Source organism: Hemicordylus capensis, chromosome 8 (assembly GCF_027244095.1).
Source record: "Hemicordylus capensis ecotype Gifberg chromosome 8, rHemCap1.1.pri, whole genome shotgun sequence".
Taxonomy (NCBI): Eukaryota; Metazoa; Chordata; class Lepidosauria; order Squamata; family Cordylidae; genus Hemicordylus; species Hemicordylus capensis.
The window spans coordinates 27,686,100-27,705,794 of record NC_069664.1 but is presented as its reverse complement, the minus strand read 5'-3'; the positions used below and the strand labels follow the sequence as shown (position 1 = coordinate 27,705,794).

General features: G+C 47.4%; 1 protein-coding gene across 5 annotated transcripts in view; it reads left to right on the top strand.

Moving 5' to 3' along the window:
* Positions 1-19,695, top strand: part of GRIK4 (glutamate ionotropic receptor kainate type subunit 4) — a 341,226-nt gene that overhangs the window by 291,210 nt on the left and 30,321 nt on the right. For all 5 annotated transcript variants that reach the window (XR_008311082.1, XM_053269826.1, XM_053269825.1 and 2 more), the window contains 2 exons: positions 5,202-5,309; positions 7,206-7,409. Coding sequence is in view for 4 of the 5 variants with exons in the window: in XM_053269826.1 (XP_053125801.1) it covers positions 5,202-5,309; positions 7,206-7,409 (312 nt within the window). In the remaining variant the exon portion in view is untranslated. The remainder of the gene's footprint in view (positions 1-5,201; positions 5,310-7,205; positions 7,410-19,695) is intronic.

The following is a 19,695-nucleotide window of genomic DNA, read 5'->3' as shown; positions in this document are numbered from 1 at the left end:
TTTAACTAACCAGTACTGCAAAAGACATGAACAGTCGATATGCGTGCTTTCTGTGTCTGTTTATTATTCTGTGCAATGATCTTTTTCAAGCCTTTTGCATTCATGGGGAGTCAGGGACGTGATATCCCGAAGATCACTGCCCATGGGAACACAAGGGACGGAGCAGTGTCCTCCGATAGTTTAACGTCGTTTCCCACCCAGTTGGATTTTAGAGGTTGTCGTCTGGGAATTTATCCTCTAAATCAGAGTTGGGCAACGTGTGGCTCTCCAGATGTTGCTGAACGACAACTCCCCTCATCCCCAGCCACAATTTAATACTGCTGGGAATGTGGTTCAGCAACATCTGGAGAGCCACATGTCACCTACTAGACCAGAGGTTCCCAAACTTGGGTCCCCAATGGTGTTCCCTGCCACAGGGATTCCCAGCTGTTGTGGACTACAGCCCCCATAATCTCCAGCCAAAGGCCACTGCAGCTGGGGATGCTGGGAGTTGTAGTCAGCAACATGTGGGAATCCCTGTTACAGGGAACGCTGGTTCCCACGTGTTGTTGGAGTGCATCCTCCAAAGCCACTATGGCCTCCCATTGAACTTCTGACATATCCAGATTCTGGTCTCTCTAAGACCCCTAACCTTGGGTCTCCTGATCTAGAGATACCAGGTGTTGGAAATTCCAAGAGTTCATTGATAGGGCTGGCCCTTCTGCCACATTGATACAAGGCACACCTTGCTTAAGTTGCTACCCCTGTGTGGCATTGCCTGTCCCCCAAACATCCCCTTCCAGCCTCTTGAGGCAGCCTTGGCTCTCCAGATGTTGCTGAACTACAATTCCCATCATTCCCAGCTGCAATTTATTGCAACTGGGGAGGTTGGGAGTTGTAGTTCAGCAGCAGCTGGAGAGTCAAGATTGCCTACCCCTGTGGACACATGGCCAGACACTGCCGCTGTTCCTCTCCTGTCTGTGTGTGATTTCGGTGCCCTCTAGCTTTCTCGGTCTCGTCATGGGGAAGCTTTTAGCATTCCCAACAGGCAACAGTCTCTTGTGTGATGAGTGTATCATACAAGTTCCCTTCTGCACGAACCACCACCTGAAAGAGCAAATCTGCCACTTCAGTGCCTTCTGATGTATCCCACTTCAGACCCAGAGGACTGCAGGAGTCTATTAGTGCCATTCCCATCCCATCAAGAGGGTCAGCTCTGAGTTGGAGTACACACAGTATGAGGTGGAATAACCTTGACACGTTGATATATTTAGCCCTGACGCCGGTGTACAAGCGAGGGTCACATCAACTCTTGTGTCAAAGGAGGGGGCCGTGGCAGCCAATTAGTTTTGGCATGCCAGCAGGGAGAGAAGAAATTATGGACTTGGAGGGCTGTCAAAATTAAAGTTAATCTGTTACTAACTGGCTGGTTAGGAGATCTGGCAGGGAGGAGGGGGGGAAATGAACATTGTGCTACTGGAAAAATGAATGCAGTGTTACTGGCATCTGGTCATTGCAATCAAGGGGGAGGAGAGCTGGTCTAGTGGCAGCAAGGATGGACTGCCCCCTTTGCCAAGCAGGGTCTGCCTTGGCTTGCATTTAGATGAGAGACTACCTGTGAGCGTTGCAAGATATTCCTCTTAGGGGGTGCAGCCATAGCTCAGCTTAGCAAAGCATCCGGACTCCAGGTTTCACTCCCTGGCAGCATCTCCAGGTATGGCTGGAAAAGACTCCTGCCTGAAACCTTGGAGAAATACTGCCATATACTGAGTCAGACCCTTGGTCCATCTAGCTTAGTATTGTCTATACAAATTGGCAGTGGCTTCTTCAAGGCTGCAGGCAGGGGTCTCTCTGCCCAGCCCTATCTTGGAGATGCTGCCAGGGAGGGAACTTGGAACCTTCTGCATGTAAGCATGCAGGTGCTCTTCCCAGAGTGGCCCCATCCCCTAAGAGGAATATCTCACCGTGCTCACACATGGAGTCTCCCATTCAAATGCAAAAAAGGGCAGACCCTGCTTGGCAAATGGGACAATTTGTGCTTGCTACCACCAAACCTGCTCCCCAGTGTGAACAATACTGGGCTAGATGGATCAAGGTCATGACTCAGCATAAAGCTGTTTCCTGTGTAAGGAGAAGAGGTGGTAGCAACTAGTGGTTAGACACCTGAGTCGGAAAGGTGTAAATGTGCAAATGTCCACTCATCTGTAAACTCTCTGAGCAACCTTAGGCTAACTAAAGACCTTTTCTTTCATCTGGAGATACTAAGATTGTCCTTATCTTTCCGGAACAATGGTACAGATGGGATGTATGTGAAGTACTGCGGGGAAGTACTACTTAATTACTTGCTAAGTGTTCCCAATTTATTTTTATTGTGTGTTTATTTAAAAGATTTTATATGTCGCTTTTTCACCTTAGTCTTAGGCTTTAAAAGCCCGAACACATCCATAAAATTTTACAGTCTAAATATAGCCAAACAATAAAAGCAAACAAGAAATGCCAAATGCTGCTATCAAGAGTATCACCCAAAAGGTCCTCTCAATATCAGTGCTTGCAAATGGGATAGAGAAATTTCCGCTCGGCCCTAAATGAAACGAGGGCAGTATGGTCCGTGGTTGCAACTGGAGCGGAGAGGAATGCCTTTTGACTTTATCTGAAAACTTTGGCGCCCATATAGCCAACCCGTCTGGCAACACCATCCCGCACTCTTATTACATGCTCACTTATTGCAGTTTAAAACCCACTTAGACTGATTAGCACATTAAACTAGAGTGGGATTTCAAGTGGGTAAAGAGCAGTTACTCGGAGAGAGTGGTCCCAGCCAAACCAAACTGATTTGGGCTTCCTAGTGGTAGGAGAAACCAGGGCCAGTTGCTGCCCTTCCTTCATTGCCCAGACATTTCCTGACCCTAGGATGGGTCCACGTGCCCGGGAACACCAGCCCTTTCCCATCTCAGAATGGATTGAGGAGGCTTAATTCATGAGTGAGCGTACGTCACATTCCTGTAAGGAAAGTGCTTCCGAAGCAGTAGTTCTGCTGGAGTTGAGCTGAGAGCTGAGCGTTCCCTGTCATATCTCCAGAGCACCTGTCACAATAATAAGAGGGCATAGCAAGATGTTCCAGCCAGGCAAGAGGCAGGGTGTCTCCATTTTGCCCTGGATCTGGAGCTGCAAGGAACAGGTCTCCGGACTAAAAAACAGTCTGTAGCAAGTGCTCTCAGCAATTGCTAGTCTTCATAAGGTAATGATATATACCAACTGCTTTATACCGACTCAGATCCACAGTTCATGAAGCCCAGCATTATCTGCTCTGAATGGCAGCAGCTCTTCAGTGTATCATACCCACCCCCCCTCCCAATGCTACCAGGAGATGCTGCCAAAAACTGAGCCTGAGATTTTCTATGTGCAAAGCCAGTGTTCTACCACTGAGCTGTGGTCCCTACCCAGAAGAGAGTGTGTTCATATAGTGCTGCTTCCTACTGAGTCAAACCACTGCTCCATCTTTCTCAGTGTTGTCTGCTCTGAGTGGCAGCAACTCTGAAACCTTCATCTAGGTGAAAGCAGCAATTTGTTGTCTTTTGTGTTGTCTCTTACAAAAGGCTGGACAAAAAGCTGTGTTATGGAGTCTCCAGATTTCCTGATACCTGAGCATAATGTGGGAGATTTAATATGTCACAAAACCTTGGGTGGGAGGAAAATAAATCATTTGATCAAGTCTTTGTGAATGGCATGAAAAGAAGGGGAGCATCATGAAACCTTGAGGTCAGTGGACAAGGTGGAAGTGAATACTGTCACTAGGGACATATGAATGGTGAGAGTTCTGTCCCCACGTCTCACTCTAGGAGGCAGGCATGTGTATCTGTTCCTGCTGTATGCAAGCAGATTCAGTTTGCAAGCATTCAGTTAATTCCCAAATGCATGTTAAAAGCAAAAACTTTTATTCATTATACTAGAACAATAAATTAGCATTTGTGTGACAGTTTTTGAGGGATCATAGAGTATCTCATGTATCCTAGAACCTTCCATAGTCAAGATGCTGACCAGTATAACAATAATAAAACTAAGAAACTAATATTTTCTTAAACAAATGTTGCTAAACTTGAGGAGCTATATAGCTTTAGTCTGAAGTCTTGCAAAGTTCGCCTGGAGTACCTTAGAGTTGAGCTATCTAGGAGATTGCAACCATGCTGCAAAGCTTGCAGTTGAGCTGAGCTGCATTCCAAAAGGCATCATTTTGGTCTGGAAAGCTCAGTCCTTCATTCATTTTTCAGGGGGGTGAATAGTTTTCCTGAACTGACTATAATATTGTTTAGGAAATCACAATGAAGTGGAAACTGACCAGAAAGTAGCATGAGATCAGCTTACAGAGCAGGAGGGAGATCAGTCTTAAAACTGAGTGTCTCTGTGTGATTTTTATCAAAAGACAGATATGTGCTTAGCTAAGATTTTAATCTTCTGTGGGTCCCCATGGCCTTGTGATATTTCTTTTGCACAAAGGGAAAAGCTAGACACTTCCAGCGTCAGGAAGGATTTATGGCTCCATTCCATTGCCGTTGGAGAGTGTAAATTAGTTTTAATAAGAATAACATGGAAGCTTAGATAGGGCGGATTAGACACCTCATTCAATGGTTCAGGATGAGTAGCTTGAGTGGTATCATTTGGAAGGGGTTAATTAATCTCTAGGCAGCAACAATAAAGGAGAGGAGATCAGGGCAATTAGAGGCTGAACAGGACCACAGAAGAGCATGCTTGAGCTCCAGAGCCTCGCCCGGAGATGAAAGAGAGGAGGAGTTAAAGATATCTCCCTATCCATGCGGAGTTACTCTGTCATGAGAGTTCCCAGTGGAAAGTACAATGAATGGTCTGTGTTTCCATTCAGTGGGGACTATTCCTCTGTGGCTTGTCACCCTCCCAGACGCTGAACTGAATCCTGCTTACAGGACTATTAAGCATCAGTTCTTTCTGCTCTGCACCCCATGGAATCAGGCCCATGGTAGGAATGTGACAGATATACACTGAGATTCTGGTAGGCTCTGCCAGAGCTGAGTGGCTGCTGAACTCTCTCTCTGACATTATGTTGGTGGGGTGCTCTGTAAAACTAATGAAGCATCAACAATCGCCTTTTCCAGGGCCAGCCCAACTGCTGATAGTTCGCACAGCCATATGGCAGAAGCAGGCAGTAATTTCCACTATGAATGTCACAACTGTGCTCTTCCATTCTGCAGATTGGCCACTGGCATGTTACGAAAGGCCTTACCATGGATGAGCAGATCTTCTCCTCCAATGTCTCGGAGAGCCTCTTCAATACCACACTCATCGTCACCACCATCCTGGTAAGCGTGGGGGGTCATGCTGCTCTCCTTTTCATCTGTGGTGTCTCAGGGATGACCTCCAGATATTTCTCCCTGCTGTCCTCCATGCCGTAGGCAGTGCCTTACGCAGCAGCTGCATTCCCGAGGAGCAGACGATGCAACCACTAAGTGCAGCACCGAGGAGAACCACTTATGACAATACAAATAAGCTTGCGTTTATACTCCATGTGGAAATTAGATTGGATGCATTCAGAGGCGCGGTTGGGTAGAGGGTCAGAAGGGAGATACATCATAGTCTTCAGTTCTTCTAATGCTGTTTGGATTATGGGCGTCGGTGGGATATAGAGAGGGTAGCTCACCTTTTGGGTACATATACATTCTCTTGCTGCCATGAAGAGGGATATGATTTGAGTTGCCCAGATTGTATATCCAGATGCTGTTTTCATAATTTCAGAAACTCCTTGCATCACTCATCTCCCGCCATGGCCAAATGCTTTCTGGTTTTCTTATGCTGCGCTCGCTCTCCAGGCTTCCCATATTTGAGGCTGCATCCCTGGTTTTGTTTCGGGCATGTTATGCTCAGTCCCAGACTCAGGGCATTTGTGCTCTGGCCGGCATCCTGCTTCCCCAACAGGGAGACTCCTGGGACGCAACTGTGGTATGCAGCAATCATAAGGTTTCCATGAGCTATGCTGTTGTCTACCCAGCAGGTCATGTCTGGGCAATGGGCAGCCCCTGATTCCTTGAAGCTGCCAGCTTCCTTAAGTCAGAGCTGGGGGCAGCCAACCTGCTGGGGGCAGGAATGATGCCAGTTTAGGTTCTCTGGTCTTCAAGCAGCTTGGAACCAAGCCCCTTAACTGCCATTGCTGCTCTAAGCCAGGGTTATTCAGCTAACAGTCCACAGGTCAGCTGGGGTTGTTGGTACCATTTGAGGGACAAATGCTCATTGTGATATTTGACAGGTCGGCACCCCTAGAGACAGAGAACAGGGGATAGCATTGCAGGACATTCAGCTCTCAGTGGGTCACCATGTTTCAATTGTCCTGACCCTCAAGCCTGCAGCAACCCAATCTGCAGTGGTGTCTTAAAAGCTTCGAAAAGTTTTTAAAAGACAACTATATCAGACTATAAAATGGTATCAATGCCAGAAGAATGGAAATTAAAATTGGCAGGAATGTTCTCCAAAGATTGCTGCATGAAGAGACTACAGTGTGCTCCTTGTTTCCCTAACCCTGACCCTAATCCTTTCCTCTGTGCAAAAATGACTGCATTTTTACCCTAATCATTAAAAGCTGTAAGTGCAACAATACTATGACCTATTTTCCATCTCTAAGGGGGTGGTCATTGCAAAAAAAAAACCCACTCAACACATCATGGTGAGCATTTGTCCCCTGAGATAATACCAGTGGCCAAAATTTGTGGGCCTGGCTCACAGACTATCATCAGGAGGCCTGCCCCACCAGTCCTGCTGTCCTGGAGAGATCACCCGTCTCTCTCACCTCTTCTTCCCAGTCCAGGCTATCAGTTGTTCTTAACAGCCATTCTACCTGCTCAATCTTGCTTTGCATCACATAACTAGCTCTACCTCTGTCCTCCTCCATCTTGGCCCATTTTTGTCAGGGTAGATTGATTAGCCCATGGAGCACCATTGTCCATGTTGGGTGTCCCTGAGAGAGCTTTCAGGCGGCCAAATGTGGGCATCTCCAGTTTGGTTCTGGTTGCTATTGCTGCATGCCAGGTGACTTGAAAGAGAGCTGAGAGTCCAGAGAGTCTTTTTCTGGAGCCTTTGTTTCCTTCCTGGTGATTCCCAGAGAGTCCATCACATCACCCGCCCCTGCTTTCCGATTTGTGCTAAATCTAGTGCTGTTGCGACTCCATGACTAAGATGGGAATGACAGCTGCCCAGTTTCGATGCAGGAAAACCCTTACTTAATGCTCAAGGGGAACCATCAGGAACTGGAAGGGAACGACCGCTACGAAGGCTTCTGTGTCGACATGCTGAACGAGCTTTCTGAGATCCTGCACTTCAATTACAAGATCCACCTGGTTGGCGATGGAGTCTATGGGGTTCCTGAGGCGAACGGAACCTGGACTGGCATGGTCGGGGAGCTGATCGCTCGGGTGAGTGCTGAAAACTGAGAGCTAGGCAGTGTGTGTCATAGAATCACATGGTACAGCATTTCCTGGACTGTGCCACTTCAGATTGTGGATGGGGAGAATCTCTTGTGCTTGAAAGTTTCCCTTGTGAATAAATCTTGCCTGCAGATGGACAATTAGCATGTCAGTCACAAACGTTCTATACTAGCCTTTTCCGACATATCCTAATTTTGTTTGGGCCGTGAGATGTTTGGTGAAGGAGCAGTCAGACGTGCCATCTCCCACCTGCACTCTAAAGTGTTGCAGACCAGCAATTAATACATGCTGTCTTGTGCTTGTGGTTTATTGCTAACTTTATGATGGGTTTGATGATTGTATAGGTTTTATTGTCTTTGGTTCAGCTAGCTGCTGTGGGTACATTATTGCCAGAAAACAGGACAGAAATGATGACAATGACAATAATAACAAAAAACAAGACATGATGTGACTGTTGATAATTCTGAGAAAGGAAGAGGAGAGCTGGTCTGGTGGTAGCAAGCATGACTTGTCCCCTTAGCTGAGCAGGGTCCACCCTGGTTGCATTTGAAGGGGAGACTAGAAGTGTGAGCACTGTCAGAGATTCCCCTCAGGGGATGGAGCCACACTGGGAAGAGCATCTGAGATTTCAAGTTCCCTCCCTGGCATCTCCAAGATAGGGCTGAGAGAGGTTCCTACCTGCAGCCTTGGAGAAGCTGCTGCCAATCTGTGGAGACAATACTGAGCTAGATGGACCAAGGGTCTGACTCAGTATATAGCAGCTTCCTATGTTCCTAAGTAGTTAAGGCTGATTAACTTTTGGGTCAAAATCTCAAGAGGATGAAATATGGCCCCAAACTGCCACCCTAGGTTACCCTTTCCCCCTGCTGCCATCTGCCTCACAGAGCTCCAGTTTCCCCTTTTTTTTTCTATCCAGAAATCTCCTCAGAACAACAGTACATGTCGTAGCATCATTCTAGAACAGGAGTAGCAACCTTGGCAATCCAGCTGCTGTTGAACTATAACTCCCATCACCCCCCCCACCATAAAAACCGGTTGCTGGGGATGATGAGAGTACTAGTTCAACAGGAGCTAGAGTGCCAAGGTTGCCCAACCCTGCCCTAGGGAATTGTGGGTAGAATAAGTGGCAATCATCAGCTACCAGGAGGCAGGTAACTTTCAAGAAGATCGGCCAGCTTTTGCCAACAGTCTCTCCCCCCAGAAAGTGTCCATAAGAACCTCCCCACAATCATTCCAACTGCAAACGACGCAGTGAAATTTGTGGGGGGATTCTGGCTCTGCACTCGAAAGCAATAGCAGCCCTCTCTCATAAAAGGCTATAAACCTTCGAGCGCCCTGGCTTTCTGTGGTTGCTATTTGTTGCTGGAATGTTTACAGATACCTTGGGCTGTCATGGTAGATTTTTTATATAGATAAACAGCTTTGCAGCCATTCTTCACGGAAGTGAGGAGGAAGAGGCACAAAGGAGTGTGTGATGTTTGCAAACAAAAGCGGGGAAGAAAGAAGCGCGGTACTAGAATTCTCTGTCAAGTGGGAGCTGCGGGTTTTGTGTGGAGATAAGCGTTTTCACCTTTCCTCTTCATGGAAACAAATTATTTACCCATCATCTGTTCCATGAGGAAGGGTGGCTGGGGAATGGAAACCTGGACTCAGACAGGAGTGAATGAAGTTGAGCCAAAGATAGCCCATTTTTAGGCAAAGTGGAACCCACGACAACAACACTGTGTCAGGTCAGATCCGAAATCTCATGTGTGATATTAATATGGAAAGGACAGACAAGAGCACTGATGCGCAGCAGGAAGGGAAAGTGTAGTGTTGGGATGGTCTTGCCATGTATGCTTGTCTTTGTTTTCTTGGTTGGTAAGGTGTATTTTGTTGCTTTCACATTTTGTTGTTATTGTTAAGAATTCGGTTGTTGCTTGTTTGTTTGTAGGACATCCTATCTTGGGGGAGTGGGGTTCTGTTTGGCATCTTCTCCCTCTTTTTCTCCATAGAGACCATATCATATGTCTCTAACACCACCTGTCACCCAGTGCCTGTGGTTTTCCTTGCCCCCCCTCACCCCCTTCTCCCAATTCTCTCTCTCACCTCCCTTCCTCCAAACTTCCAGTGTGATTGGCTGTGCCCTCTTGATTGACAGGAGGAAAAGAACCTCCTTTCAGAACCTTCCTTCAAGCATTCCGTGGCTGCATAGTGTATGCGCTCACTCCTTTTGTGTGTGTTTGTGTGTGAGGGGGTAGGTTTTGGTTGGGGGGTGGAGTCCAGCTGTGTTCCCTCTAACAGAAAATCCCAGGCGTTCTTGACTACAACTCCCAGCATCTTCAGCCAAAGCACACTACAGCTAAGGATCCTGGGAGCTGCAGTCAACAACATCTGGGATTCCTTCTTACAGGGAACACTGAAGTCCAGGCCTCCTCCTAAAACTAACATTTTCAGCATGCCTTGTGATTAAAGTAAGTAGCTCACACACCAAAGCTACTATAAGCTGTTAGCAATGTTGTCAGAGGAATGGATATGACAATTGGCAGGCATGTCCTCCAAAGATTATTCCATGGAGAGAGGACAAGAATGTTGCCCTAACCCTGACCTTAACCCTTCTCTCTGTGCAAAAATGACTGCAGTTTTACTGTAGTCATTGGGGGTGGGTGGGTTTAGGGATAAAGAAGGTGTGATGACAAACAGAAAGCTGTCGATGCAACAAAGTTGTCACCGACAGTATTGTCCATTTCCAGGGGAGCAGACGTTGCCAAGAAGCATTGAGCATTCGTCCCCTGAGAAGGTACCAATGGTCAAAGATTTGTAGGCCTGGCTCATGGACTATGGAGGCAAGTAGCCTGTATTTCTTGCCTGGGCTTGTGAGGAGGAGTAGGTGGACAGGTAGAAGGTCTCTGGTCAGGGGAGCAGGGGGAAAGCAATTGCTTCCCTTGAGAGTGGATGAGTGGGGAGCCAGTGGCCACACCCTACAAGGGTCTGTCAGGGAGGCAGCTGAAGGCTTCTTTTAAACTGCAGCTTCAATAAAAGAGGCTATTCCACTTCCCAGCCTTGAAGTCCATGGAATCATTCAACACAGAGCTTCCTCTTGCCCCAGGTCCGAAGACATTACAAGATGATACAGAGTCATCCTCAGAGTGATTCCTGCTGGGCTTAACCCCAACCCATCTTCTGGCTGTATCTTACTGGCCGTCAAACAACTGAGATGAAAACCTGACTTTTTGCTGAAAAAGAAACTCTCAGGGAATGGAATTTCGGAGCAAACAATTAATGTTGGCTGCCATGGTGCAGGGTTAATTACAAACACTTCTGTACTTCACAGGGTTTTTGTGGGGGTAAGTACATGAAAAAGAGAGGCAGCGATTCATGTGGCGTGCTAATTAGAATGAAATGAAAGACTTCAAGTGGTCACACAGAGAGCTAGTCTAAGAAGTCCAGTGGTGGGGGGACACTCTCTCCCTTTCTTTTTCCCCCCACTTTTGGGCTGAAAAATAGACTTCTGTGGCATAATTTTACCTTTGCCTAGAAAAGGTCTATTCCACTTCCCCTTCAATGTATTTAATTTATTTACTAGCTCAACCCGTGCAGAGCATCTGCCCTCACCCCCCCGCCACAGCACCCCCTCACCTCCGAGTTCTCTCCACCCTCACCTGAGCTACGCTTTTGCTCCTCCTCCTCCACCCCACTGCTTCCATCCTCCTCATGCTTCCCAGGGGCATAGGAACATAGGAAGCTGCCATATACTGAATCAGACCATTGGTCCATCTAGCCCAGTATTGTCTTCACAGACTGGCAGCAGCTTCTCCAGGGTTGCAGGCAGGAGTCTCTCTCAGCCCTATCTTGGAGATGCTGCCAGGGAGGGAACTTGAAATCTGCTCTTCCCAGAGCAGCTCCATCCCTTAAGGGGAATATCTTACAGTGCTCACACATCAAGTCTCCCATTCATATGCAACCAGAGTGGACCCTGCTTAGCTAAGGGGACAAGTCATGCTTGCTACCATCTGGTGGGAGACTGTGGGAAACAGGATGCTGGATTATGTTCTTGGGGAGTAACAGCAGGCGAGAGGGCATGCCCTCAACTCCTGCTGTAGGCTTCCAGCAGCACCTGGTGGGCCACTGTGTGAAACAGGATGCTGGACTAGATGGGCCTTGGGCCCGATCCAGCAGGGCTGTTCTTATGTTCTTATGTTGACTAGATAGGCACCAACAAATCAATAAATTGCCACTGGGGGTGATGGGAGTTGTAGTTCGCCAACATCTGGAGGGCCACAGGTTGGAAAGAGGTTGGGCCTAGAAGAGATGCATTTTGCTTTAAATCCTTCACCGTTCTCGCTGATTTTGTGTGTGTGGCTCACACTCTCCTGCTCTTTCCCCCAAACTTCAAGCCATCCCCTCCCCAGTCAATGCATGTCACAGGCAATGTGGCAGCCCTGCTTCACTTCTGATGCATCTATACCAGCTGCCTTTGCCAGCAAGCGTCTGGCTGTGCTGCCTGGTGCCTCTTCCTCGCGTCATCCTGTGAAGAGACGTCAGCAGCTGGGCCCCCTTGCTGTTCCGGCTCCCAGAGAGCCGGGGACGCTTTAGAAGAGATGCTTCAGAAGGCAGCAGCCAGGGCAGCTCAATTTACCTGTCGCTCATCACTCATCTTCAGAAAAGAGGATGCCGGATGGAGGGACCGGCTTCGTCAAGTGCCGTGTAACTTAATTAGCTGAAGTGCAAGCTGCCGCTTTCGGTACAAACGACCCTCGGTTGTATCCTGGCTGTTATTTATTGCTTACGGCTTCGGCAGCGCCCGTCTGGAGAGGCCTCCAGCCGGCGGAAAGAGGCCCTGCCATCGTGATTGGCAGGGTGTCGGAACAGAGTTTGGAGGTGATCCCTGCCACAGGACTCGGAGTCTAGCTTAATGGCAAGGTCCTAGGGGAGTACCGGAGGTGCCAGGGAGCGAGGGGGAGGGGCAAGGTGACAACAGTACAAGCATGTTTCCGTGTCAGCCGGCAACACGCTCTGCCACTCGTCTAATTATCATCAACTGGGTACAGCGCGGCGGGGCCCCATGCAGTCGGCATGCCGAGCTGCTTAAAATTCAGAGGAAAGCTGAAAATAGAAACCGTATGAATTTTGATCAACTAAGTGGAGAAGGGCAGGGACCAGGGACTGCTCTAGGCGCTTTGGTGCCCCAGGCAAAACATTAAGCTCCTCCAAACCCAACTTGCACGTAGGAGGCTCCTTCAGGCCTGCGGACTTCCTGGGTTCCCAGGATGGCACCAGCTAGCCCTGCTGTGCCGTTTAGTCTGCCCTTCTCTGGCGTCTTCCTTGGTGTTTGTGTGTTGATTCTGGCACTCTGCTGATCAACAGGGGTGCTGATGCTGTGGAATCAGCCAATCCCCAAATCCCAGGCCTGGTCAACTTAGGCCCCCCAGCTGCCTTTAGACTACAACTCCCACAATCCCCAGGCACACAGGCCAATAGCCAGGGATTATGGGAGTTGTAGGCCAACAGCTGCAGGAGGGCCAAAGTTGAGCACATCAACTTCTGGAGAGAGTTGCTTAGGACCTGGACTGCCCCATTTATTTATTTATTTATTTGAAACATTTCATATACCGCCCACTCCAAAGACTCCGGGCGGTGTACAATGACATGTAAATAAGGTAACATTAAAAATTACAATCAAAAATTACATTAAAAATTGCAAACTAAAATAGATAAGGGAAAGGAAATAAAGTAAACTACAGGGCAAATACCTGGCAGAAAAGAAAGGTCTTCAATAAGGATTTAAAGACCGGTAGAGGGAGGCTGTCATGACTCAGACTTCTGACTCAGAAAAGTCAGAGCAGGACAACTTACCAGCTAGTGAGGGCTTAGAAGCACAGCCACAAGATTTGGCAGAGAAACCACACTCTGGAGCTGAGGATTCGCAACAGCTGCCAGACATGATCTCTGATGGGGAAGAGCCTGGGATTTCACCTGTCTTGAGACGAGGTCTCAAGAGGCAGGCTCAGTGGGAGTCACGCAGGTGTAGGAGATCCCAAGAAAGAAAGCCAAAGTGCTGACTCAGGGAAGCCTGATTGGCTGCTGGTTCTCTTGAGCCATATATATTCAACAGTCTCTCTTTGCTCTGATGCTATTTGCAACTTTGTTGGCTGCAGATAGTGTGCTCTTGAATTTCAACCATTTCTGTGTCCCAGTTTGCCTTGTCTGTACTTTCCTGCATTGTTCCCTTAATTCCTTGTTCTGTGTTCTTCGCTTGTTTCATTCCTTGTTTTGTCTTTTCCTTCCACTTATTACTCAGTTAGTGTTAGAGGGGGGTACCTAGTTTCAGTTCAGGGGACTTAATCCATTGACTAATTGCTTTGTGAGCCTTTTATTTTCCTTCATTTGGTTTTGCTGCTGCTTTCTGGTTACTCTCAGGGGAAGTGCTGAAGGGGGTTGTAAAATCCTGTTGGGTTAGCCGAGCTAACAGATTCACGACAGGGGCCTAGACAAATCTGAAGGGGAAGAGAATTCCAAAGAAGAGGGGCAGCCACTGAAAAAGCCCTTTTGGGGGTCCTAGCACTCCGAATCTCTCGAAAACCAGGGACCGACAAAAGGGTCATCTGAAATGATCTAACAGGATGGGATGTAACTGCATGCAAGAGGCGATTCTATAGGTAAAGAGAAGAAACAGAAGGGCTGATTCGATTTTGCTGGCATCTTCACCATCAGGCATTCCCTGAGACTATCTTGCCCCCTGGGTGAACAGTCTGGCACCTGGCCTGTACACTAACAGCCAGGGACTAGAAGAAATTCTTCCGCTACACCCTATAGTTCATTCACACACACATATACCCCTCTACAATTGTATTGTACCTTTATGTGGATTTCCATTGTAGGCTGCTTCGAGCACCAATCTTAGCTGCAAAGCAGGGTGCACGTATAATGAATAAATGCTAGTAGGCATTGCAGACTACCTGCCTGCTTATCTTGTCTCTGGCTTCTGGCCTAGACTAGCAAATCCCTTGCCTACTTTCCCTGACTTTGTTCTCACTGCCTGCCTCCTCCTTGCCTCTTTCTAGCATCAAGGATCTCTTCCCACTAGCAACATTCCTGTTTCTTATCAATGTAACTCTGTGGAGGGAAGATCATTTCCATGTACATTGGTGGCAGCAACTCTAGTAGGAACCGGGCGGGGGGGAGGTGTGCACATGCGCATATGCGCATGTACTTCCAGTCTTTTATGATAGATTGATTGATTGATAATTAAATGTCTATACCCCTTTTCTGCCTTAAATAGTACACAAGGCAGTGTGGAACCCAAAGGTAAAAGTATAAAATGTAAAATATAAAAGCACCACACAAACAAATCAAGAGCAGGGATAACAGCCATGCCATCACAGGATAATAACTCAGTGGGCAAAATGACTGTCTGAATAGAAAGGTTTTATTCTGCAGTGAAATACCTCCAGAGATGGGGCCTATCTAGCCTCCAGTGGGAGGGAGTTCCAGAGTCTGGGTGGTGTTACTATAGTAGAGGCCCTGACTTAGGTCACTGCCAATCCCTGAGAGGAGGCAGAACTGGGAGCATTTATATTCAGTGCTTCCTTCTAGGAGATACAAAATAGAGGGGGGTGGGATACAAGCCTATCCCGTAGAATGAAATAAAAGTCATTTTACCACCCATCAAAAGCTAACTAGAGATGGAGCCAGGCTGTCCTCTCTTGTAAGGGTGTTCAAGAGCTTTGGCACCATAACAGAAAAGGCACTGTGTCCCCACTTCTGTCTTTATATTTTAAAAAAAAAGTTTGGAAGACAGCCAATACCAAATTGGCTTGGATTTCCAATTGTGCTTTCAGCATTTAATTAAGAACAAATGTCCAAGTAGAAGTGTGAAGCCCAACAGAAAGCAAATATTTCAGATAGTGAGAAAAACGGCGAACTCTGTGTCACATTGAAGCCGTTGCTCTAAAATGCTGGGTGGCAGCAATAACTGTGTGTATTGATAGTCGTGGGGGGGATACTGGCGAAGGCACAGCAGGCTTTCCCCCTGCAAAAAAAAATTAAATGGTATTGGCAATTCTAAAAATATATCTGAGATAAAAGTTACCCCAGAAGCGGTATCAAGAAATAGGTGTCAAAGTGTTTTAAAAGCTGTTCTGAAGAAGAGTCATAGCAACTAATCAGATGGGGGGAAGCTGTTACTTTAAAAATTCTTCCTCCTGATCCAGCAAGGAGAATATGCACACAGAAAAAATTGCTCCAGGTAGATCGTCCTGTGGGGTGGACTACACCTCCCTCTTCAACCTAACTCAAGTTTTCCCACCCAAACCTCTCTCCCCTTCTATTTGTCATGAGTCTGGTTCCAGGACCCCTTCTGTGGGGGTGGGATTGAGGCAAACTCTTCGGGGGGGGGACTGCATGAGAAGACCCTATGATTCCATCCCCAGGTGACCCATGCCACAGAGTCAAACTATGCCAGGGCAACTCCGTGGACCAAATCCAGAATGTCCACCTAAGGACATGGTTCTGTGATCATCCTTTGACTGGAAGGAGTCCCTTGAAAACCTGCTGGTCCAGGCAGAAGTCCCTGGAGCCAGCTTTTACAAAATTAAGCAAGGACTCGTTAAAGTACAGAGCCTTCTTCAGAGGAGGAGAGCTGGTCTCGTGATAGCGAGCATGAATTGCCCCTTTGCTGAGCAATATCTGCCTTGGTTTGCATTGGGATGGGCAACTACATGTGAATGCTGTAAGATACTTCCCTTTAGAAAATGGGGCCATTGCTCAGTGGAATCGCATCTGCCTGCTTGCATGCAGAAGGTCCAGGTTCACTCCCTGGCAGCATCTCCAGCGAGGGCTGGGAGAGACCCCTGCCTGAAACCTTAGAGCACTGCTGCCAGTCAGTGTTGACAGTTCTGAGCTAGATGGACTAAGGGTCTGACTCAGTATAAAGTAGCTTCCTATGTTCCGATGAAGGGGCAAGGTCACTTCACTCTACGTGGGCAGCAGCTATGAAACTGGTAGTCGGTTCCAAAGATTTGCTGGAGCAACGTCCATCTCCCCCTGTTGTACCCAACTCTCTTGCTCAGAGCTATCTGAGGTCCTGACCCTTTTCTCAGCTGTGCATCCCTTGGAGCTTTCCAGGCTCTGTGTCCCTCCCAGGACCTCCAACAGCATCTGAATCCCTGCCTTGGCTGAGGCCCCATCTCAGCCATTGACCCTCACCTAGAATAGGATATCTATCCACATCCAAACGGCTGCTTCTCTTGCATGGACCTGCCAGGCATCGTCTCAGACCCCACCAGTGGAAACCAAAGCCTCCATTCAGAGGCCCGTCCATAGTCATTAGGAAGCATTCACTTTCTTTTGTCAGAGCGCTGACCACTCATTCCCTGTGATCAAGCCAGCCAAACGCCCAACAATACATCAAAATGAGATAAATTGCTATGTTGCAGGACAAATTACGGAAATGAAGCCAAACACATGGCCACATGGGAAATTATAATATAACGTGCATAAAGGACTGTGGTAATGGAATATAAAATATCACACTTTAAAAATTCAAATATAATTTGCTTTGAGACCAAAGTTGGATTAGAATGCAACTCCGTCTTCTGTACAACCTCAGGTCTGCATTCCAGCTGTCATGAAATTCAGCTCTGCTAAGCTAGGTAGCCATTACAAAGAGTAAGGAAAGGCAGAACAGGAACTGCGGTTTCATAGGAGCAGAGACCAATCAGCTGCTAAGCAGGTGTCAAATAAGGACTCAATTGCAGTGCCAGCTGGTCCAATGTGGTCAAAGCACTACTGCTAGCAAAGCACTAAGGGCTACTATGCCTTTAATCAAAGCTTCCTGTCTTCAAGCTATGCTTGCTTTGTGGCTTCTTGCTCAGCGCAATGGGGGAATTTGCCCTTAATCAGTTGGCACAACTGGGGAATTGCCCCTCAATTTCTTTATAGGAAAGGGAATCAAATAATGACAGGTAGCCAGTAATTGAAGCCCCGCTGCTGGAGAAGAAAGTTGAACAACCAAGGAACTATCCATCATGAATCCTTGAGGGCCAAACCATTACTAAGCTGTAGTTCTGTCCTACCACAAGTTTTCTGGGAGGCTTTACTGCAAACCCAAAGGCTTTACTGCAAACCCCAAACCCAAAGCAAAAAGTAGATTTTATTTTTTACCATGGATATAAATCAGGCTGCACTCTTAACACGCAATGAAAAATCCAAATCGTGTGTGAAGTGCTCCCTGATAGCTCATAGGGACTCTGGGGTAAATCTGCCCGACATGTGAAGACATCCCCCTCAGTTCCAGAGTAGATGTGAGCTAAAGGGCTTTAAAAGCCCTGTGTGAAAAACTTCCTGGTGACCCAGTAACCAGGGAACACACCTCCGATTTGAACTTCATGGCAGCTGGCAAGCGGTGTTTGGCATGCCCTTAAACTGAGAAAGAAACAAACCTTGTAGGCCAGGGAAGGAAGGAATAGCAGGGAAGTGCTCTTGGTTAAACAAGAGCCTTAAGAACCTGCAGTGTAATCAATGCACCTTGTGGGACAAGCTTTGCCAGGATAACATGCCCAAGCTTTGCTGCAGTCTGTTTCCAGCAGAGTTGCCTTTAATTACCCCACCGTGTTTTCCACAGAACTCAGCACGCTAGGATTCCGATGCATTTGGCTTCTCTTTCTGAGTTCTCCGTGCATAATTTTGGAACCAAAACAGAATCCAGTGGGGAGATCGAGGGAAAGCATTAGCATAAGTTGTTTCCTCTGTGTGCCTAACGCCTCCAGAATACTTCATCTGCAAGTGGGATGATTGCAGTTTGGAGCCCTGTCCCAGGAAGTTTCAGAGAACTGTCTCAGGTCTGGCATGCTCAACTGTCTCTCTTGTTGCTTTGGTCCATCTAGCTCAGTATTGTCTACCCAGACTGGCAGCGGCTTCTCCAAGGTTTATTTTATTTTATTTATTTATTTTTACATTTTAGGATTCTGTTCCTCCAAGGAGCCCAGAACGGGGTACTACATACTTAGGTTTCTCCTCCCAACAACACTGTGAAGTAGGTTAGGCAGAAAGAGAAGTGACTGGCTCAGAGTCACCCAGCTAGTTTCATGGCTGAATGGGGATTTGAACTCGGGTCTCTGTGGTCCTAGTCCAGCACTCTAGCCACTACACCACGCAGTTGCAGGCAGCAATCTCTCTCACCCCTATCTTGGAAATGCCGGGAAGGGAACTTGGGACATGGTCTTCCTAGAGTGGCTCCATCTCCTAAGGGGAATATCTTACAGTGTTCACACATGTAGTCTCCCATTCACATGCAACCAGGGCAGACCCTGCTTAGCAAAGGGGACAATTCATGCTTGCTACCACAAGACCAGCTCTCCTGGCCTGAATTCTTTTCGTCTTCCTTTCATGGAAAAGTCCTTTCAAATTCCTCTCATGCCTAGCCTCCTAGGTAATTTGCAGCGCATCTTGGAATCGATTTGTAGAGTCCACCTGTTAGTGGAAGAGAGGTTTTTCTTCCAGACATGGACACAACTTATGGGAATGTGCCCATGGCATAAAAGAAGATGCACAAAAGAGCCTGTGTTCTTCACTAGCTCTAGATTCAGCTGAAATGCTCTCCAAGCTTACCAGGTGTTTGGTTTAGTTTTCTTTCTCCAACTTGGCAGGAAACATTTGAACAGCTGAAGGGGCAGGCCCAACACATGCACAGCCCTGAGTGGTGCTGAGTGCTAATGGAGTCTTGCTTAGCATCGCTTCTCTTACCAAGTGGCATACCAGCACCTTAAGCCATCATCAAGCCCCACTCATCACCATTAGAATCGGAATGAGCTTTATCAGCCCCTGCAGCCGGATCATCCACCGGGATCCAGTCCTTGAATTTTAATTTTTCATGTGCTTAATTGCCAAGTTCGTAGAATTCCGCTTTCACCTCCACAATTAATAACGGGCTTGCTGCAACTCGGGCATCTTCTGAGCATGCATGCTGAACCGGAGACAGCATCAACATTTAATGACAGCCGAGTCAGGTCAAGCTTTTAATTTCAGGCAGCAGTCTGTCAGGGGAGCCTCTGGTGTAGGCAGTATTTTGTTCTAATTTAAGCAACCTTCTGCCTGGGAAGCATCTGGAGGCACTGAAGCTATTATAATATGCTTTCTCTGCCTTGAAATATCCTACTTCACTTGTTTCCCTCTAAAAGAAGTTAGGACACTTGGAGCAAGAAATCCACACCCTGAGTTAGCTTTTTTTTTTAAGTGGCAACTCATAAGTCAGGATGGGGAGGGCACACAAACCATCCATTCCAGCTACTACTAC